At 40.8% G+C, this 23,413-nt stretch overlaps 1 protein-coding gene and 1 long non-coding RNA gene across 3 annotated transcripts; both read left to right on the top strand.

Moving 5' to 3' along the window:
• The first annotated feature begins 1,459 nt into the window (after positions 1–1,459).
• Positions 1,460–22,898, top strand: LOC119474544. Its single transcript, XR_005203583.1, has 3 exons — positions 1,460–1,475; positions 2,156–2,158; positions 22,475–22,898. It is a non-coding gene; the product is annotated as an uncharacterized LOC119474544 (long non-coding RNA).
• On the top strand, positions 2,407–20,055 carry peli2 (pellino E3 ubiquitin protein ligase family member 2). 2 transcript variants are annotated; one of them, XM_037746602.1, is made up of 7 exons: positions 2,407–2,465; positions 2,666–2,752; positions 11,025–11,154; positions 14,632–14,733; positions 16,373–16,570; positions 16,737–16,925; positions 17,091–20,055. In XM_037746602.1, the coding sequence occupies exons 2-7, from the start codon at positions 2,676–2,678 to the stop codon at positions 17,667–17,669; spliced, it is 1,275 nt and encodes a 424-aa protein (XP_037602530.1). In that variant the 5' UTR covers positions 2,407–2,465; positions 2,666–2,675; the 3' UTR covers positions 17,670–20,055. The 2 variants fall into 2 exon arrangements, with proteins under 2 accessions (XP_037602530.1, XP_037602531.1); XM_037746603.1 differs by lacking the exon at positions 2,407–2,465 and having other exon boundaries at positions 2,472–2,752.
• Positions 22,899–23,413: the final 515 nt, after the last annotated feature.

The raw sequence follows: 23,413 nt of genomic DNA, 5'->3' as shown, positions 1-23,413 counted from the left end.
CCAGCCCCGAGGCCTGTAGTTAAAGGCCTAATGCAGCTTGATCCTTGTGCACAACTGCTGAAGGAGCTGAAGTTCACTCCTCTGTACTATTAATGGACAAGTATGTGCAGCTATGAACGGAACCAACAAATGCCACAGATTAATCTGACTTGTAGTGCTTACAAATGGAATAACACATCAATGTTTCTTCAGAGTTTAAGTACATAAGGGTGGGGAGGCAAGTACCTTCATGGGCCCCAGTGACCCCCCTACTACCTTTTGTTTTTGTGCCAAGTGTTATTGCACTTTGAAACTGAACACCAGTTCAAACAGAAGGCCATAATTGCAGAGGCAATAGGACCACTGAGGGGGCCTGAAGCCGTTAAGGCACCTCCAGCCATGCAGGTTCTTGTGAAAACAAGACAGAGGTCGTAAAATGTTGATGAGTCTGCCAGACAAAAGTGGAGAAGTGGCACATTCATCAGAAAGGCGCGAGAACAACTGTGGGGATACTGGAAGGTTGAGAGGTTCTTGACATCCTCACATAAGGTGTGGACATTTGGTTACATTAAGCAGTCTGTGAGTCATTCTCAGAAGAAGCAGTTAGGCAAATTACTAGGCCTTGGTGTTATTATTAGATTGATCTGCATATTTACACATGGAGCCGGGTAACCAATAAGATATTACAGAAAGAAATAAGCATATACCTGTAGGCTGGCAACCAATAACAGGAAAGATGAGAATAGGAAGCTAGGCCACAAAATGAAATGATCAAAATGAGCAATGGTAATGTGAAAATAAAACTCCTGGGCATGCAGATAAATAGTCATGTCATTAGCCTGCATGAACAGTCACATGCATTAGCCAACTGCAATAAAGTCATAACCAAATAAAGTTCTACAAAGGGCCCAAGGGGTCACCAATAAAAAAAAGCAAACCTGATTTCACCATCCTTTCACTCCCTGCATGTTATCTCAGGCAGGAAATGTACCAGGATGATTATTTTCACCATGTGTTTCCCAATATGCCCCACCTTTTGTAGGCTCACTCAGGCCTTTGTAACCTAATACAAAAGCAGTCATATCAAATCAAATTATGTGATCTTTGATATGTTTGTGCTGAAAAAGAAGTGTCATATGATGCCAATATTCAAAAGATGTTATGACAAAAAATATGTGTAAACACTTATTCTTGTTAGATATGGGAAACTTGGGAATTGCAACAGAATTGCGTTGCTAGACAGCAATTTGGATCCATGTGTACTTCCAGTCAGTTGATGACATTCACATACACTGCAACCAGTAATAAACTGGGACACATTTAGAATGTTTATGTTTAAAACTGGGTAAAGGGTCTAAATATTGTATATTCGTGAGATCACAAATGGGCAGAAATCCTGACAGCTTGTTTCAAATGCAGAGTTTCTGAATACGGGCTGTGTGTATTTCCCTGTGGATTGAGTGTTTCAATACTTTCACAGTATTTATACAGTATATGTACTTTACTCATTTTTAACAGTCTCTTCTGCACTATATTCACTTTTTTGAATAGTCGTGTATCACAGCTGTTACCCTGCACTATATTCAGTTTTAACAGTTTTTTTCATCTCCTTGTATTTTTATATCTGGTATATTTTTTTTTGTACTTTGTACTTTGCACTACTAACTTTTTTACTGCCTTTTTACTAACATGTTTTGCACTATGGAACTGTGATGCTGGAAACTTGAATTTCCTTTGGGATTAATAAAGTTACTATTCAATTCAATTCAATTCAATTCAATTTGCTTTATTGATCATGACTGTCAGGTGAACAATATTGCCAAAGCGTCAATTCAATAATAAATAAAAATAAAAAAATAACAAAACAAAAACAAAAACATATATATACATATATACAATTCATTAAGCAAATTACAATATATAGATATTTAAAAAGAACATGTATGTAAATGGAAGAAAACAATAAAGAAGTAATTAATGTTTGTTGTGACAATAAAAGAAACAAACAAATAAAAAACAATTAATAACAATATATTGCAATATCAAAGGATAAATGTAAAAAAAAAAAAAAAACACAACTATCTATCTATCTATATAGGACTCAAGCCTGCTTTATAATAAAACAAAACATGAAAATCTCACTTTTTTATAATATGGGACCTTTAAGAATTCCCAGATTGTACTCTTTGTTTACATAACACAAGGGGCGATCCATGGATCCATGTGAGGTGGCAAAAGGAGGGAGTTTTACTCCAAAGTACAATAACGTTATTTACTCAACAATAAATTAAACGCAAAATACTTTAATATAGTGTATTTAATAGCTTTTATGACAATACACATCACATTTAAGTCAAAAACACTGTTTTAAACAAATATTCGGTAAGGAGCCCCCCCCTACAGAAAGTAAAGAAGAAGAGAATGGTACAGTCCGGCCCTGCTCCTCGCTGTTTGTGTATCTGCTTCAGAGCGGATTCAACCGCCAAGTAAGTTACATTTTGCCATGTCACGCTAAAAGAAGTTAGAGAGCAGTTTATTTATAGGAAAACTGGCTTATATATATATATAGACATATGCCGCCGGATATATAAGATCTGAAATGAGAGCCTGCGGTGTTTTTTGAAGGTTAACTCCCGGTGGTTTTTGAGTTATATTACTGTATAATAGAGCTTTTAATGTTACACAGTGAAGCCAGGATGTTTTCGTCGAGCCAAGAGGAGCACTGCGCTCCGTGCAAAGACCCGGTGAAGTACGGCGAGCTGGTGGTGCTGGGGTAAGTACTGCTTTACTCATACATATATATATATTTTATATATATAACTTTACTTTTATGGGCTTCCTCTTCGTGTGAATGCGAGTGTTTATGTTGGGGGAAGTTTCACAAAGAGGGTAACCTAGCGACGGTGAGGATTCTAAGTTCTGAAGATATGGTTAGTACTGTTATTTTAGACGAACATCGATTTATACACACACAGATAACTGTATATGTTGAGGGAAGCCCAGTTTAGAGTCACTCACTCACGTTACTCCTCTAATCAAGACACGTGCGCAATCACAAATGTGTATACGTTTTCGTTTCGACGAGTTTGGTGGCGATGGTTTCATTTTCTGCACAATATTGGGGGAAGAAAAACAGCTTCATCTGGACCAACAGATGTTCCACTAGATAGATTGGTTCAGGATAACTTTAGGTTAACCTAATGGGTGAAATTAACCCCCTACTCCTCCTCTCTGAGCAGGGTGTCTCCTTCCTACCTTAAAGTTGGAGGAATTCGGAAGTGGTGATGGTCCCCTCCCCCAGCACCCCAGGGTCCTTCCCTATTCTCAAAACTATCTGTAGCTCAGACCACACAACTTTACATCTTTAACCTTCCTGTTTTCCTAGGGTCAAAGCTGACAAAAGAGCAAAGCAGTTTAAGGATAAAACAAGACACATACTGGACCATAAATCACTGCACATTCTGTATTCTTCACTTGTATCACCATATCTGAATTACTGTGTGGAAGTTTGGGGTTTAACACTTATAAAAGCAACTTACAACCATTATGCATACTACAGAAGAGAGCAATCAGGATAGTAAATAATGTGGGATATATAGGGAGCACACTGTTTTTTAAAGTCACATGCATTGAAATTCATGGATTTGGTCAAATTTAAAACCGCAATAATTATGTTCAAAGCAAGACATAATTCACTTCCAGGCAATAATGAAAAAATGTTTTGTGACAGGGAGGGGGGGTTATAATTTAAGAGGAAAATTTAATTTTAAAAAGCATTGTGTTCGTACAACAAAGAAGAGTATGTGTATTTCAGTCTGTGGGGTGGATTTGTGGAACGGGTTCATTCAAATTTGACCCGTTTTCATATCACAAATATGGATTTCTTTCATCTGATTGCCCCCAAAATAACATGGATGAAAGTAATTCATAATTTCAGGGGGGATTTTCATACTCAAAGAAGGATGTTTAATTCATGTAAATTAAGTTTATTGACCATACATTACAGAAAAAAAAGTGTAAAACTTGTGGTAATGAGTTGGAATGAAGTTAGCTAGTCATTATGTGCTGCCATTGAAAATGTTTCATTTTATAATATTCGTGACTAAACTTTGACATATACCCATCTGTGATAATCCATCAATATTATGTTCCACTGATACTAACTATAGTCAAAATAATAAAAAGAAATCTCAACAGTTAGGTGTAATTTCATGGAAATAATGTTTATTAACCATAAATTCCCCCCCAAAAATAGTAAAACTTGTGGTTATGAGTTGGAACGAGGTTGGCTAAAAAGGTGTCACACAGAATTAGGTGATTATTTATAGTTTATGCTTTATAAACCGTTAAACCAGACCAAAAGTTGCACGGTTGACAGGAAGACAATAGGAGGGTTAAGACTCATGCATGCACTACAAGGACATTTGTAATATTTCCAAGATGCTGAAATTGGCCTATATATCATTGTTGCGTCCAGTAGTTTGAAATCACACAAGTTCTTTACAATCACTAATGTCTGCTGTCCACATGGTCAGGTAGGGGAGTTCTACTGGTACTGGGATTTTGGACCACTAAAGACCAACATCAGCTAGGAGTAGGGCTGTGTATTGGCAAGAATCTGGCGATACAATACGATATCATGATGCAGGGGTTTACGATTCAATATAGATAGATAGATAGATGGATAGTAACTTTATTGATCCTGAGGGAAATTCCAGTTTCCAGCATCACAGTTCCATAGTGCAAAAACATGTTAGTAAAAAGGCAGTAAAAAAGTTAGTAGTACAAAGTACAAAAAATATTGCGATACTGTAAGCAAGGCGATATATTGCAATTTAATTTTAGGAAACCTGTCATAGTATATAGAACACACCACCATATGAAAAATGTTGTTGTTGTTTTGCAATCAGAACAGTTGGATGTGTGTCTGCATTTATCACAGTCCTCGTAACATCCATTATAGCACTACTTTCAGAGTGCACATACACTGAGAGGGCGCATCTCCTTGCAAATGAAATAAAGTATTGAATTAGTTTATCTTTGCATGCAAACTATTGATAAAAAATCGATACACTGTTTTTGAGAATCAATACAGTATCACAAAACATAATATTGCGGTTGTCGATATTTGCAATATTTTCTTACACCCCTAGCTAGGAGTAGGGGATATGGATAAAATCCTTTATCACGATATATGCAATTTTATATCACAATATCCATGTAAATCATGATATAATAATGGGGAAAATTTGAGTAACTGTTTATGGATAAAATTACTAGGGATGCACCGATACCAATACTGGATCGGATATCGGGCCAACACTGACTCAAATAGCTGGATCGGATATCCGTGACAATGGGGCCGATATATTCAATTCAATTCTATGTTTATATACTATATACATTATATACTGGAATGTTAATTCCTGTTTAAGTTTTGACCGATTTGTTGCTGCATTAAAAAGGTTTAAACTTGAATTGTAATTCCTGTTAATTTTGAAGATTTTATTTTACCCAGTTGCTGGTGTATGATTTATTATTTTAATAATAACAATTCAGTACATTTATATCTATGTATTTATTTGTTACATTTCGTTTTACAAAGTTAAGAAAGCAATGTTTAAGTCAAGCCTAATGTTTCCTTACACATGGGGCCACCACTGCATACAGCTTATAATTAAACACTGGTATTTGATCGGTATCGGCCGATACCCAAAGCCCAGGTATCACTATCGGTATCGGGACTGAAATAGTCAGATAAGTGCATACCTAAAAATGACCTAACAGGATATATTTCTTCTTTGCTAATCCAACAAATTAAACACTTGGAACCAATGACTGTTTAGCATTTTTACTAGAAAAAAATACTTAAACCATCAATCACGATTAGTTTTACATCGATCGACTAATCAGTCAGTCGATCATTTGTTCCAAAACTGCTGTAAAGTGAAAGATGGCATCAAATGCCTAGTCAGATCTGATCTGATCAAAACGTTGCTAATTTTAGACGACTTTATTATTGTGTTTAGACTACAGGTGTAAGAAAATATTGATACACATGAGTATTGTGATATTATGTGTTGTGATACTGTATAGATTTTCCAAAATAGTGTATAGATTTTTTATTAATATCTTAAAAATCTGACGGCCTGCTGTCGATCTTTCGGAGGTTGTAGTGGGCTCAGTTTTAAAGCTAGAGTGAAGATACTGGCATCAAATCAAACTTGAAAACCGAAGGAATCCTGTTATACTAGCTTGTCATGAAGGACGCTGAATAACGCTCCAAAGTTATGCAAAATTTTGGAGAAGAAAAACTGGAAGGGCCATTTTCAAATGGGTCCCTTGACCTCTGACCTCAAGATATGTTAATGAAAATGGGTTCTATGTGTACCCACGAGTCTCCCCTTTACAGACATGCCCACTTTATAATCATAATATGATAATCATATTGCAGTTTTGGACAAAAAAACATGCAGTTTTTTGCATGAAGTATAAATGTGTGATTTTTGCCTATTCTAAAATGGTGTTCTTTATACTATAACCGTTTTCATAAAATTAAATAAAAAAAATCACAATATATCGCAATATTTTGAATCGTTATCCCCGTATGATGATATGTATCGTATCGCCAGATTCTTGCCATTACACAGCCCTAGTTTAGACAGCATTTTACATATGAGTTATGTGGCATCATTTGTTAAATTTAAAAAAGGCGTTTGTGGAAAAAAAACACATTTATTCTTTTCAATAAGGTTTTGATGGTTTTGGCATTGATACTGAGACTTATATTGGCACTAGTGTTGCAGAATTTTAAACAATAGGCCTACCCATCCCTAATCTGTTGAGGGTAAACAAGGCAGTTAAAGTGGCATTAGTATACGTGTCTCATCCTGTCCTTTTCTTTGTGTCAGAACTATTTCAAAACCACAACTGTGTTTATTCAGGATTTGTTCAGGAGAAGCTGCAGCCAGTTATCATTCTGAACAATCTTGTTTATATGCATAAACTGATGTCAAGGGCAACGGCTGCCACATTATGGAAAACACCTGCTGTGTCATCAGTGGCTGGAATGTGGCCAGTACTGGAACTGATTTAAAATGATCATTTTTAAGTGTTTGTGCTCAATGTGCTGTGGAAATTACTCGTAACTTTTGCTCGAAGCACTTGAAATGAGCTGCTTATAAAGGTTACATACATATGCAGAGTGTGTGTGGTTTTGTCCCATGCCCTCCACCCATACACTCACAGCTTATTATAAGGGACAAAAAGTGCTGACTGCTTATTACCGCGGGCTGAACATGTGGCATGTTTGAAGCCGATACTTTTGTTCTCTCTCCTGACATAAAGACATATTTGAATCAGATGTGACGGGTGTATAATCACTGCCATGACATCACATCCCACTGATAAAACTGATGGTAGACAAGATAGCTGACAGCATGGAACAAAGCTTGTTTGAGCAGCAGTTCCCTCAGTGGTTTGTCGCCATGACCGTGGTGGCTCTTATTACTTGCATGGCTGCCCCCCATCTCTGCCTGGGCGGATTGGCTTGGTGCTGGTCAGTGAGGAGGGGGGGGGGGGGGGGGGGGGGGGGGGGGGGGGGGGGATGTGTGGGTATCCTAGAAATGAAAGGATGGATTGATCAGTACTCAGCCTTTGCCTCTCCTCAGCTTCCTCTGTCCATTGTGGCTGGGAGACTGGGCCTATTGATTGAACTTTGTACATTTCTCCCTAAAGAACCGCTCCGTAAAGGAAGTGTACAAATCAACTTTGGTACAAACTGGCACTGATTGTTGAGATGCGATGCCTTTAAAAAAAAAAAAAAAACATTCATCCAAGAAGGAGAAGAGTTATCCTTTTGCCATCCTCAGCTCCACAACAAGGTCAGGGTGTAGCTGGAGCTGGTGTGGTGTCAGTGTCTTGTGCAAGGTTAGATGGATACTTGAGGCCATAGCAGCTTAAATCTGAGTCAGTTGACTGATGCTCTTCTCACTCACTGTGCCATCTGGCTGCCTCCCATGTACTGGTGATGTACTGTTTGCACAGTGACCTATCTGAAGCACTAATAGCCTGCAGTCTTACTTTGCAGCATCATCTAACCTCTCCTGTGACCCTTTAAGGCCACCCTGCCTCTGTGTCATGCTAATGAGTGTTATAACAATGCAGCATACCTCCTCCTCATTCTTGCCTTTCATGTTCGCATAAGAGGTAGGAGGTGCTGTTGGCTCCTTAGTGCAACTCTGGAGGATAGGTGATACGCCACAGTCTTCTAATCCCCGCTCCTAAGTATTGGAAGGTAAATCCGCTGCCTCTCTGTCTGGCACAGGTCAAAAGGGAAAGCGATCGCAATTGGTTGGAGCGCAGCTTTAAAAAGCCTGTCCTGGCTAATGTGACGGTGGCGGTTCTTAGATGACAGAATATTGTAATGGTGAATAATAGGAGGCATGTGGCGTCTCTCAAAGAGACAGGGTTATAATTCTGCAGTTGGAATTCATCATGACGAAACGCTAAGCTGCACATCATCTCATTGTGTGTTGTGTACTTATGTGTGAGACATCATGGCACAGGTATCCAACTAGAACTCTTAACTAGAGCTGGGCGATATGGCCAAAATCTATCACGATATAGGTCATTTCATATCTCGATAGCAATATGTATCATGATAAAGCATGTTTTCTGGTAGTTCAATAAGTAAATAGTCTATATTATGAAATAACCACATGGTATAGCCTATTTTTGTATACTCCTGTGTGACTTTGATACTTGATCAATGAAAAGTACTGAGTATTTTCTCATTTTAAGAACTTGAGTGCATAATGAACATAACAGTTTTAAAGGTACTGTTTGTAAGTCCTAACACGTATAAATCATTGCGTGTCGGTGTCCCGTGCGTGCTCGCGTGTGGCTACGCTGTTCAAACTCCGACTGCAACACAAACTACACGGAACCACAAAAAAACGCAAAGTTATATCTAGTGAAGCCCGTGTGGTCAGAAGACACAGGGGAGACTGTAGCTTTGGTCTCCAGGGCCGGAGTTGGAGTACTCTGCTCCGCTGCCTGCCTTCACTGACTCGCTCTCTCGCTCCACCTCTCACGTGCATGCGTGCACGCTACGCACTGCAGAAGAGTTAGTTTAGCTCTGAGAATATCTAGTGAATGTACAGTGGGAGTAACGTTATCGTCTCCGACCAAAACTCCAGTGTCTCCCCTGTTCCTTCTGACCGCGGTCGGGAGGCTGAAGCAGGAAAACACAGTATCCGCATCAATTCATGGAGAGACCTTTGTCTGGTCAGCTAACATTACTGCCAAGCAGGTGAAATATAGTGATATTGTGTTTTAGCTGACGTGTGTCGCCTCACTGTTTTGATCGATGCTCGTTCATGTGTATGTAGAGCGAGCACAAGCACGAGCAACAGGACGCTGACTTGACGGCCACAGGTTTCGCTGTTAACATGCAATTTCTGATTGTTACATACAGTCCTTTTTAAGTGACATTTTAGAGAAAAAATAAATAAATATGGTCATAACCTATATTGGGATAGAAACTATGTATAAAAAAATACATGATTGACATTTTGATATCGTTTTGACGATATATTTATAGTCATACGGCCCAGCCCTACTCTGAATGACATACAGGCCTAGCTGCTCTTTATTTAGGTGGGGAGTTTCTAGGACAGGTCGAATGAAATTGGAGCATAGAGTCAACACACTGTTAATTCAGCTTCAAATGTGTGTTTATTAATGAGAGATCATCAGTATTCCTGCTCCTTATGGATTTTATTTAGGGTCAAGACCACATTGGAGAAATTTACCAGAGTGTATGTCTTTCTAAAGCAACATGTAGAAGAAAGCCACCACTAGACAATAATCAACATTAGAAGTAAAAGCTGAGGAGTATTTGCCATAGTGAACAATCTAAACATTTAAAAAAAACTAATACAATTATTTAATCACTATTATTCTTGTCATTTTCCTCCTGCTGTCGGTGTATTAGTTGGTAGTTTTGTCCACAGTATCCTCCAGTACCTCTCAAGCTCTCTGTGGGTGGCTTGTCCTACAGGCCAGCTTTGTGCACTGTGCTGACTGGGACCATGTGTTTCCATGCCTGGCCAGCCGTGAGGAGACACGGGACAGGTGGACTAGCTTTGGAGGGAGGTAGGGAGCAGAAGAAAGGAGCTCTTGTTGCTACTGTGTTGCAACAAAGAGGAGAAATGTCAGATTATGTAGCACTTCAAGAGTTCACTCCCTCATGAAATGCACTGCTATGCAAACTTGAGGCGTTTAATAGCGATATTTCCATTGTGCAAGGTGTCAGTTCAGCACAGGGTGGTTCCATGTGAGTGTGTGACAGAAGGTCTGTGTGTTGGATGGGAGTAGAGCATGGGGTGTCCCAGCTGTAGGAACCAGCTGGTGGATGGGGAGAGGAGCAGTCCTACCGGAAGGGGTTTCTTCATTCACAAGGAGCTGCCTAGGCTAGACTGAGGGGCAAAACTGGAGTGTGATATTGAGAAGTGAAAACAGAGCATGCTCTTCTGGTGCAGCCGAAGCTTTGAAATTGAGATCTAAGAGCTTTTCTGTATCAGTGTAGAAAATCCAGCTATGAGAGAGAACGTGTCTCAGTCATGTGAGCCAGCTCTCCGCCCCGGACTGTGCGTTCCCAAACCTGACGTGCATCTTAAAACCTGCTCCTGCCTGGGACACGGAGCAAGAGAACAGCTGCAGTTTACACAGAGTTGGCTCGCTGAAATCACAAGCACCAGAGTGCATTATGTAATGAGAGACATTATCCAAGGTAACGCTTAGATTGCTAATAGGGTGCATTAGATTGCCAGTGATGTAATGCATGGCAAAGCTGCTTTTCACAACACATGAATGTTTCTAATTCTCCACGATTACTTGTTATACGATTACAAGACTTTGGCCTGTAAATCGCATTGGACACGTGTTTTTTAGCAGCTACAAAAGATGGTTTGCATCTTCATAACATTTTTTTAAATTGTTTTGCTAATTTACTGTCCTTCCCTCCGCCCCTTCCATGACAGGTACAACGGCTCTCTGCCCAACGGAGACCGGGGTAGACGGAAAAGCAGATTTGCGCTGTACAGGAGGACCAAAGCCAATGGTGTTAAGCCGAGCACTGTGCACATCCTCAACACACCCCAGGCCAGCAAGGTACACAACAGATCACAGGATGAATATATGATTTATTGAACAGACTCTGAGTCAGAATGAGTCTCCTTGTCTATTGATTTTAGATAAAAATGTATAATGAATAACTGAGACAGAGGGTGATGAGTCATTTTGTTATTGCACTTAGGGTGATTTGAATTGAACTCAGCAGATTAAAGGTAGAAGACTTACAACTGCAGGAAAATCTTGAAACATAACAGACTTTTTCAGAGCAGCAGAGTGGGTTTCCAGTAGCTTACTACTGCAGTGAACTCCTTTACATTATTGTTGGCAGACCTTAATGTTGACATTTCCAGTACAATAACTGTAGTTCCTAGCCGGGCCTCATAGCTTTTCTTTGCACTGGAGCGCCTGCCAGAAACTGCCTCGTCCAGTATAACACGTCTGCCTTCCTGCATTCCTCCTGCCGTCGGTTCCCATGCAAAACTGCTAAACAAGCGAAAGGACCTGCTTACCTCTGCACCTCTTGGAGGCCAATATTCCAGACATTTGTTGGGAGTTTAACTCGCCGGCCAGCACAGGCCCTCTGGTTCAGGTTACTCTCACCTTGTGGAACTTGACTCCTGGTATCTGCGCAGAGGTTTTTTCCTGTGACAGAGGCTTTTTCATCGCAGAGATTTGTGCATCATTCCAGTCATCTTTGAGCTGAACATTGTGCTGCAGCGGCCTATGAAATATGGCTAAATGTTTCTGCTGCTCCACACTACAAGTTGTTCCTCAGACCGTTTTTTACTGCACAGCACAACTGAGCAAAGAGCACCCTTTATACAATTAGTCACAGGCTGTGTCAGATATGGGAACTGCTGTGACCTTCTTCACCTTTTTCACCATGGTTCCTCTCTGCCACCCTGTTGCCAGGCCTGGGATTTGGAGGCTGAACTGAAGAGGAAGTTGTTGCAGTTGCCTGCACTACCAGCTGTAAACAAGGTCAAGGGGAACTACGCCCATTTTCAAATTCACACGTTATTTTTTATGGTCTAAGGCGATCCAAAACATAGTAGTAAACATGAACAATTATCTCACAAATTCAAAGACTAGAGTGCTAAAACGTGTGATGTCCTGGTATAAAGTGAACTGCTCCACAGGCAATGAATAGGGAGAGATGTTGTAGATTTGGGATTCTCAAACTTTTTGGGCCCATGGACCACTTATAGGGGAGAACATCTTCCAAGGACCCCCTCATAATCGTAACCCTAATTAAGCATAATGCTTAATACCATTTATAGTCTTAGATGCCACTGGAACTATTTGTATTATAAAACTTTTCAACCTAAATACTTCAGACCTGTTTGATAGTGATAAACAGAAACACATTTCAGTTTGAATCATGCTGACACCACTTTTTTTTGCCCTGATATTACAGGTGATTTGTTATCAGATATCGCTTTAGCTTGGCCGGCTTCACGACTTTGATCGCTAGCACCTGAAGACACCTGACACATTTTGGTCTCCCGTAATAATAATAAGCTAAGCTAAGCTGCAGCAGGAAATGTTCATTACACCCTGAGTGAAGTGACTGATTCATGACAGATTGACGTGATGTGTCCCAATCATATCAGAGTATCTATTGGCCCAAAGCTAACGGGGAGTAATGGACACAATGTGCTTGTTTTATTGGTGCAAATGGTCCCCATCTGTTGATATGTACTTTTTAACGATACAGCACAATTTCATAGTTCATAGCAAATTATTTCGCAGACCCCGTGACAGAGTGCCCCGGACCACACTTTGAGAATCACTGTTATAGATGACACTGAGAGCACCCAGGGGAATGTTCCGAGTATATGGGAACATTTTTTGTTTCACAATGACAACACTACAATAGAATAAAGTTCAAAACAAACATTCTGTGGGTCCATAAAATCAATCTCCCATTCACTGTCTATCGAGCAGCTTCACACTTTATACCCTATGACATCACCAGTTTGAGATTTACTTCTCTTGTTTTCTGGCTTTGAGAGAGAGTAGCTCATGTTCACAAATATTGATTGAACTTTCCAAGGCCATGGAAACAACATTGAAATTCTTAATGTAGGTGGTGTTCCCCTTTTAAGGGACAAGCAGGGTGGCAAACTTGATTTTAGGAGAGCCTTCTTTTTGAGTAAGGAGTAAAATGAACCAAGCCATCTCCCGTTTTTTCTGTTATTGTCTTTTCGACAGCAGCAGTCCACCGACCTGCTCCGGCTCCCTCACAGCGCAGCAGTCTCATACGAATGAACTAAGAGTGCTCTGTGGCTCAGAAGCTGAGAGGGGAAGCTCACGTGTCTGTGCACACTCTGGTGTTCATGACAGATAATGAGGAGCTCCCATGATGCCACTGTCAGCCTCCTATTCAAATCCCGCCCCTGCTTTCTCATCTCCCCACTTGATCTCAATTACTGCATTTGTGCAAGTGTGATTGTTAACACACTGGCCTTCCTTTCAGGGGGAGCGGGATGGCTCATGGCTGTGTTTTTGTTTTCAATCCTTCAACTGAGGAAGGGTGTGAGACATTTTGGGGGTGTGGTGTTGTGCTGATAAATATATATGTTTCTGTTTGGAGTGTGCGTGAGCTTCTTTTAGCCGCTGAACAGGTGGAGCGCCATTTGTTTGTAGCGGCGCAGTCGAGACAAGACTGCATGCGATGATGACATTTGTCCCCGTCTGTCTCTGATGTTACAGCAGAGCGTGGCAGCGCTGATGACCCACTTTCGCTCTCCCTCTTTCCCTCTTGCACGTGACAAAGAGGGGGGGGTGTTTGGGAAATGGAATTCGCAGATTAGACCGCAATGATAGTGGCATGTGGTAAAGTGTTGATGGGAGCTGAGCCTGAGTGGCTTTAACCCACCCTGCCTCACTACACTGACTGATGGTGGCAGTTCAGCTGGTAGGCAAGCTCGTGTTAACTGAGGCCAGTGGGCAGTTTATGGTCACTGTCATGGGAGTGTGACTTTACACGCTCTTCCCTGTTTCTCTGCCAGAAATTCCTGCCGCAGATTGTAAGAAATGTTCTTGCTTTAATGTCTGTTATGAGGAAACCCAGTAATAATTCATTGTAATAAAAAGCCTGAGAATTTGTTGTTGTTGTGAATAACAGGGTGGAAATGAGGACAAACATATATTCTCTTCCTGCAAGCACCATAGCCGTTCTGAATCGTGGGATGTGACTCATCAATTGAGTGCATTTTAATAGCGGGGTTTGTTTTGCCCTGACCTGTAATTTCCCCTCAGCAGCGATGCAATGATTGCATAAGGCGTATGGTGGTGTGGCTCTTGTTTGTGAACCAGTGGCACTCTCATATCTGGTGTTAAAGCCACAAACTAAAACATCAAAGGGTTTCTCCTCTTTCACTATAACACAAAACAGTAAAACACTCCCTTGTTGGTGTGCTTATACTCGTTAAAGTATGTATCTTTTATGTTTAATATGGTATCACAACATGTTGCATGTTTGTAATGTGTTTTTTTGTTATATTTCAGGCTGTGAACTGTAAAGGCCAACACAGCATCTCCTACACACTGTCCAGGAACCACACGGTAGTGGTGGAGTACTGCCATGATAAAGACACAGACATGTTTCAGGTAAAGACCCATTAAATGACACTGTCACCTGTTAGGATTGTACTTTCAATAACCTGTTGGATCCTCAACATTTGATTAGGGCTGCAACTAACGATTACTTTCTTTATTGATCCATTATAATTTCCCAGAGCGAAAGGGGATGTATTCAAATTGACTTGACTATGACTTGCCCAAAACTGCATGTGATTATCATAAAGTGGGCATTATCTGTAAAGGGGAGACTCGTGGGTACCCATAGAACCCATTATTATGGGTTACTATCGCGTTAACTTTGACCGCCCTAATTCAAATTGATTGTTTTATATGACTTGCTTGTTTTTTCTGTACGTTTTTTTACAATCCAAACCCAAATATATATATATAATTTAATACTATAAATGATGAAGAGAAGCCTCAAAACCTTACATTTGAGATGATGAAATCAAATCTTTGGCATTTTCTTCTTGAAAATTGACTGCAAAATGAAGGAATTATCAAAATAGTTGCTGTTTTATTCTTAGTCGATTGACTGAACTTTTGAGCTCTACCTATAATTAAGAATATTTGCAGCTACTCCTGCAGAGATTCAAAATCTCTGCACTTTTAGTTGGTTTTCCCCCCCTGAACCTTCCACTCCACCAGTGAGTGCATGAGTCTTGTATGTGTACTGTCAACTGTTCTGTCTGTAGCATTAATGTGAATGTACAGCAAGGAGACGATGACCAGAGGGAAGTCAGCACTGCAGACACGTGCCTCACATTCAGCCCTGTATTGTATCCATGTGTCTTTGAACAACACTGAATAAATAGAAACACAGACACAGCAGAGGAGGGGAAACTATTCAAAAGATAGGACATTTTTGAGATGAAAAAAATGAGGAAATGAAAGGGGGAAATGCTTATTTTTACCGCTGCTTGTTCAGCTTGAGAACTGTTCGGACATTTCTCAGTATTTATATCTGTGGTCTGCTTAAAAATAATCTGAAATATTATTTTTGCGAAGAAAAAATGACACTTGAATTCTCTTCAGAGATGCACTGATATAACAACATGCTGCTGCATGAAACTTTGGTAAAAATGCTGAGACACACTTTGGTGCACACACACACACACACACACACACACACACACACACACACACACACGCACACAGCATCATGATCTTGTGCACTGTCATTCAGATGTCAAACCGCCACAACCTGACAAATGGCTGAACTGCTGGGAAGCAGAACAGTTCAGTTCAAAGGTCTGCAGTAGTGCTGCAACTATTAATCGATTATTATTTAATTATTTGATATGAAAAAAAGTCGAAATTCTCTGATTCCAGCTTCTTAAATGTGAATATTTTCTGGTTTCTTTACTCCTCTATGACAGTAAACTGAATATCTTTGACATTTTAAGACATCATCTTGGGCTTTGGGAAACAGTGATTGATATTTTACACCATTTTCTGACATTTTATAGACCAAACAACTAATCGATTAATCGAGAAAATAATTGACAGATTAATCCACAATTAAGATAATTGTTAGTTGCAGCCCTACTCTGCAGGGAATTAAAAACAAACCCCTTTTCACCCATGCCAATATATTGACAAGAAATCACAAGAAACAATCTAATAATATAGCATGATATTGATTATTCCCTGTGTTGTTTTGTAGATCGGCCGTTCCACTGAGAGTCCCATAGACTTTGTGGTGACTGACACAGTAGCAGGAAGCCAGGAAGGAGAGGAGACCCCCATCACACAGAGCACCATCTCCCGGTTTGCCTGCCGAGTTGTCTGCGAGCGGATCCCGCCTTACGTTGCTCGCATCTACGCAGCTGGTTTTGATTCTTCCAAAAACATCTTCCTTGGGGTAATTACTAGCTAGTGTACCATGGTACAGTAGATATACAGTACCTCCTCACTACGGTTTGATGTCCAGTTCGTGCCTTTTAAATGTAGTTCTAGCAGAGTTTTAACCAGAGAAACAACTGCCACACAGCACATCAGTTTGCATCTGTGCTCCGTCTCGCCTATAGGAGAAAGCCGCAAAATGGAAGAACCCTGACGGCCACATGGACGGACTGACAACCAATGGCGTGCTGGTAATGCACCCGAAGGGCGGGTTCACGGAGGAGTCGAAGCCTGGCGTCTGGAGAGAGATCTCTGTTTGTGGGGATGTTTACACGCTGAGAGAGACCCGCTCTGCACAGACCCCCGGCAAACTGGTCAGTAGCTCCACACATACAGTATATACAGCAACAGCACAAATGTCACTGTGACTTAAATGAAGCAGATGTTTCTCAACTCAAATAGAATACGGTTATGATGGTTACATGCATGAGATCAGTTAAGTGATACTAAATGCGTGTCTGCTACATTACCCTCTGCAGGTGGAGCATGAGAGTAATATCCTGCAGGACGGCTCCCTGGTGGATCTGTGTGGAGCCACTTTGCTGTGGCGTACTGCAGAAGGCCTCTTTCACACTCCCACCCAAAAGCATCTGGAGGCTCTCAGGCAGGAGATCAACGCAGCGCGCCCCCAGTGCCCCGTGGGTCTCAACACGCTCGCCTTCCCCAGCATGCAACGCAGCCGCGCCCTCTCCTCTTTGGAGGAAAAGCAGCCCTGGGTCTACTTGGGCTGCGGCCACGTGCACGGCTACCACAACTGGGGCCACCGCTCGGAGCAGGGGCCCAACAACCAGCGAGAGTGCCCCATGTGCCGGATGGTCGGGCCCTACGTGCCGCTGTGGCTGGGCTGCGAGCCGGCCTTCTACGTGGACACAGGTGCGCCCACTCATGCCTTTGTGCCGTGTGGACACGTGTGTTCAGAGAAGTCAGTCAAGTACTGGGCGGAGATCCCTCTGCCCCACGGCACCCACGCCTTCCACGCCGCCTGCCCCTTCTGTGCCACCCAGCTCGGCCTCGCTCAGGGCTGTGCCAAGCTAATCTTCCAGGGCCCGGTGGACTGAGCCGGAGGGTCCTGCCCCGGCAGCGGAGATTAGACAGGAATGCCAACATGCTGTGAAACTGTTCCGATTATTTTGTGCTTTCTTTTGTTCATGTAAGCCAGCTGTGCAAAGGAGTAAGTCTTCTCACGTTCTGGTCATATACTGTGGATTCTGCACAACAGAGAGCCATTACAGATTGTTCGGGGCCTCTTGTGGCTATTTGGATGGCCACGGTGGGATACAGAGACGTGGAGCACACTGGACCACAGATGCCTTGCTCCTCCAGAATGAAATACTGTTTCAGCTGTCCTGCGATCCAACCGCTTTAAACACGGCTGTTTTAAACTACAATGACTGCTGGTTTTCCATCAGAGGGCCGCAGAATTAAGGATAGAAAGAATGAATTTTACTCATGAATAAGACTGAACCGGGTAACATTGATGTATTTGGGCCTGTCGGAAAAGAAAAAGGGGTTTATAGTTCAATTCCTGGTGTGTTTGTGACAACGTTTTTACAGAGCCAGACAGCTGGACTGTTGGCTGGGAGAATAGCCAGGAGAAACTTGGGGTCTAACTATCTAAGTGCTCCCCATCGCCCCGTCGGCCCTGAACCCCCTAATGGCATCTAGATCATGTAGTTCTCCAGATTTTTGGCTTCCATTTGCTGAACAAACTTTTGAGGAGTTGAAAAAATACTTTTTGTGTACAGAGATATAATCCAGTGCCTCAAATCCCATTAAACCATGGGAATATTTTTAATAAATGAGGAAAAGATGTTTTGTTGAAGGCAAAGGGAGAGATAGTTTTGCATACATATAAGGAAATGACGGCCCACACGGATTCTTCAACACATTTTTATCCGACAGAAGACGTATTTTACTACACTGAGGCCCTTGTACTGTTTTGTAATGCAAATGTTAATATATTTTTTCTCCTGCATAAATAATGTGTGTGAGAATGTTTGAGAGTGTGTGCATGCATGTGTGATTGTGTGTGTGTGTGTGTGTGGGTTGGACTGTGTGGGTGCCCTTGGGCTTTGTTTAAATCGCCCTCGTGCATCATTTCACCCCAATCCCCTTTCTATGATCTCGCCCACCATCCAAAACACAACCAGAGAACACAGGAATTAAACCAACCTCGCAGGGTTTGACAATGAATGTAATGTACTGAAATACATTGACTCTCCTAACTGGTGGTACTTTACTGATACAACTTGCTTTCTCGATGTGCTGTTAAAGGTATAGGTAAGGCCTATTATCGCAGTGAAAGACTACATTGGAACTGTACTACCATATGCATCAACCGCAACTGCTTGCTAGCTGCGTGCCTGCCCCACACACATGTACTGTATTCAATCTGCACTGTTGTTAGCTTTATCCCACGCTGGGTCTGATCCAATGATTTGTACGCTGTCAAACCTGGGCACAGTCTCAGCAGCATCCAGAGATTATACCAAATATAAGGAGGAGCTGTTTTTTTTTTTTTTTTTTTCTCCACATGCAAGATGTAACGACCACTCTTCTCCGATCCAAAGTGTTTCTGTAAACAATCCTAAACCCAAACGGCTTCTACGGTGGAGTGTTGACAGCTCTGGATTACAGTCGAGGCTGTTCAGCTGCTCGCGACCAGCTCCATGGGAATAATGATATTATCGCACATCATGCCAAATTTGGTAAGTTCTATTGTGTGTGTGGATGAGTCAAGTTGTCCAAAAAACAAAGTAGCAGATGAATTGAAACTAAAGAATCTGGGACGAATCTGTGCGTTCCTTCTGCAATGTTAGCTTACCAGACTGTGCCCATATGTAGAGGGTAGTCGGAAGGCATTAATTCTGTTTATCAAATACTATATTGAGCATTAAAATGATGAGATGTTGACGGTAACGTTCCTATTATAGCAAATTTTCTTCAGGTTGCATTTGATGAATGAAATTCCGAGAGGGGCAGAATCCACCTTGATTAAGGGCTCCTTGACTTCACAAAGATTTGACCTCAGTAGCAGTGGTGGACTGCTGGAGGATTTGTCCTTTTTGGGTTCCTTCCTAAGAGAAACATCAGTAGCCGTTACGCTTCACTCATACCACAGAGCATTTCTGTATCACTTGATTTCTTCAGATATTATGTAACCGCCAAGCGGGGTCAAGTACTAAGCCACGTATTGTACAGTAGCATTCCTCTCTAACACTTTCAGCTCAAACACTGTGCCCTTTGCTTAAGACCGTGTTCTGTAACAGCTGCAGAGTAGCTGCCTCAAACATTCCTCCTTGGTAAACATGGGTGGGGCCCTCGGTTCACCCAAGGGCTTGTTCTATGATTTTGTCTCCTACAGGAACTCTGTACACAAGCCATAGAACGCACTGATGCTCCCGATGCCTCCTTTGCAAAGAATAAAATATTTTTTAAAAGTAACTTCCAAGTGAGTCGGTTTGTCTCTCTGATTTCAGGCCTTCTTAAAGATCTGACAGTCCTGTAAGGGTGTGGTATTGATTCAGTGGTTTAAAGGGTATGTGCAGTTGACGGAGCTACTTTTTATGAAGCCTTTGAACTCCAGATGTCTCAGCTGTGTACGCACAACACCGCAGTAATGTTTAATCACAGTTACATACGTGTTTCATCATTTCTCAGCATGAGCATTTCCCTGCTATCTTTTGCCAAAATGGCCCCTGGATTGTGATAGCTCTATCAAACGCAGTATTTTGTGAGATAAGGGATACATTTTTTTTCTTGAAGTCTGTTTCATTCACTTTTCATTTATATCTTATCCGCCTCATCTTAATATTTACCATAGAAAATGACTGCATGAGCAACATTTCCCTGGTGCTCAGTGCTGGGTGTAGTTTCCCTCTGAAGCCACAAGAGGGCACTATTTCCTCAACAATAGAGAGGTTGGCATTAAGCCCACCAAACCACTGAGCCTGCGGCATTCAATAGCCCAAAACATAGAGCAAAGAAATGGAAGTTTGATGTTTATTATGAAAAAGACTCAATATAAATACAGTAAAAATACAGCTGAAACAAGATAAATTGAAATGACTAAATTTGCATGCCTGAAAAAATCCTTTATATGTGCAATTATGCCACCACAGTAGATATGTAGGCTGTTTATTTATAGTTGGACATTTACTGATTCATCTTTAACATCCCATTTGTCTTTGTTTTTGTATTTTTTTTCAAATTGATTACACTGTCCTTAGATTTATTCCATATTTAAATCCTGGCATCATACACAAGACATAGCTGACAAATATGCACAGTAGTGAGCAATTTTTAGCTTTTATTTTTATGTGCATGAGAAAAAAATATTGTACGATGATGACATTTTCCATCATTCGCATGTGACTTCATCTCCTCTATAATAAGGGCACATGAAAGGGATTTAAATACATAACGTGTCAGTTAGGCGTTTGGAGAGGAATGGAGCTGTGGGATGCCATGCTTCCTAATTAACATTTCTGCAGTAGATGTGAGATGGGTTCATGTGTCTGCACACTTGCCTGTTTTTCTGAATGACAGAAGAGACACTGAAGGTGACAGCATGCTAATTTTGAGATCACTCGGTGGCTCCCCTGCCTTAAGCAGGGCAGGGTTATGCAAATAAAGTGGAATGATACAATATTTTTTTTCTTCTTGAACCAGCTTCCTGTATGAGAAAGTGAGGTTCATGTGTTATACTGACGCTGGTCTTTGTAATAGATTGACACAAACCTTAGTACTTCTATCATCACCTTTTTAAACCTAATTAACTTCTAACACTTCACAGCCACACAACTCAATTTTACAGGATCATATTTTTCAGCTGCATCAGTTGCATTACAATTGTACTAAAAAGGTCCTCTTTGGATAATAACACACATACACATCATTATTATTTATTATATATGTATATGTTTACAAAAGGCTTCATAGTCCAACGAATAATATTTTCATTTTTAAATATATGATATAATAGTTCATGGATTATGTTTTAATCTAACAAATCTACAACTCTTAGAATCTGCACATATGTTTAATACATGTCTAATATCTTTTTAATACTTTTGTTCTTTCACATAACTAAGACTAGAAGCGTAAAAAAAAGGCTATGTCAAATTATTCCAAAGGACACACACGAGGAGTCCCCGGTATATTCTCTATCTTGTAAGGAGTCCTTGGCTGAAAAAAGATTGAGAACCTCTGGTTTATGGAATATGTGAAGTGTTGAGATTGTATGTCAATGAATGAATATTAAAGGGGTAGTCCAGCATTTTAGTATTACACTTCCATAAAGTTGGGGAGGTCTAAAGAGACAGATAAAAAAAATGAAAGCAGGAAAGGCTAAGATATCCTAATTTTTTAAATTCCTACAGAATGAGTAAAGTTCCAAACACCCTAAATCCTACATTCCCCTTTATACAACTCAATAGTGTCTTTCATTAGACAAGGCTTCAAAATGTTGTTGTTGTCTGGTCCAGTGCCGTACGCCAATACTGCTGTTTTTATGTTTTAATCTCAGAGTCTATGAGTTGATAAAACTCTGTAAGACTTTCATTTATAAAAGCATTTAAAAGGAAACATTTTAACGTCAAAATGTAAAATACTGATCAATCATTTTCTTGGTAAACATTTTTTTTATATTGGAGATTTTCAACTGCAATAATTGACCATTTTGAGCAGCAATAATCAAAAACAGTTGGGAGTTCGGTTGCCCTGTTTACGTCCGGTGTCTCCTAAATGTCCGACTTCCGGACTGATGACGTGCTGTGAAAACATCCTCTAGACCTTTTCAAACTTGACAACATAAACATTATGAATGGGCCCCTTTTGTATTTCCTGTTGCAATGTTTGTTAGGGTGCCTTCCAATGGGGACGTGTTTACCGTGTTCACAAGAAGAGTCCATATGAACGCCCCCCTCTTATGGTGTTCACAACCTCGTAAGTGGAAAGTTTCTGAAAGCTCAGAGTTCACAACTTGTGACGTGTTTGTTGACGTTGTCAGAAATGGCGGAGGACATGAAGGTTAATTTTTCAGTGCACAATAAGTGAATATATTGTAATTTTAATCGTTTACTGTTTTTCTTCGTAATTATATAATGTCTGAGGAAAATGTTGATAATCCCAACGGCCTCATCTTTTCCCTCTGTCATTATGCCTTTGCATTTACAGCATTATGTTACTAGCTTGCTAAATTCTTAGCCTCTGTGGCTTCTAGTCGCCAACATTAACGTTAATATTGCCGTTGCTTAGCAGCGGTGTTCTCACGACTAAACCACTTGAACGCCAAGCATATTATGTACATGACTTCCCATGTTGTAAACACGAGCTCACAAGTTTCATTTCAAGGTACCATTAATGCACTAGCTGACAGGAAGTAAACTTGGACCAAAGCTGTTGCCCTGGCAACAGAATGGCAATGAAAAGGTCTATATGTAGGTTGGAATATAATGTACAACAGCCGTCTGTCACATAGCAGAAGATCCCTTCAACTAGCTGTTTTAAAGGGTTCAGCCTCCGTTCTATGTGTTTCCTAACATGTGAAATGCCACAGGTGGCTGCAGGCTGTGCGCCAAGTTATCAGCAGGACACCTTAGCTGGCAAGTTGAAGGCTGTGATATTTACCCCAATTACCCAGCATGCAACTGAGGCAAATTATATGCAGATCATCATCTGTAAATAAGAGATAGTGCTCTTCCCCTCGCGTAAATTAAGTAACAACCCTCAGAAGCAAACACAAGACACATTTGTCTCCCTGGTTTTTAATATAGTAAACTTGGCAGCCAGTTTTTTTTTC

Source organism: Sebastes umbrosus, chromosome 16, assembly GCF_015220745.1.
Source record: "Sebastes umbrosus isolate fSebUmb1 chromosome 16, fSebUmb1.pri, whole genome shotgun sequence".
Classification (NCBI taxonomy): domain Eukaryota; kingdom Metazoa; phylum Chordata; class Actinopteri; order Perciformes; family Sebastidae; genus Sebastes; species Sebastes umbrosus.
This window is presented reverse-complemented; position numbering and strand designations above follow the sequence as displayed.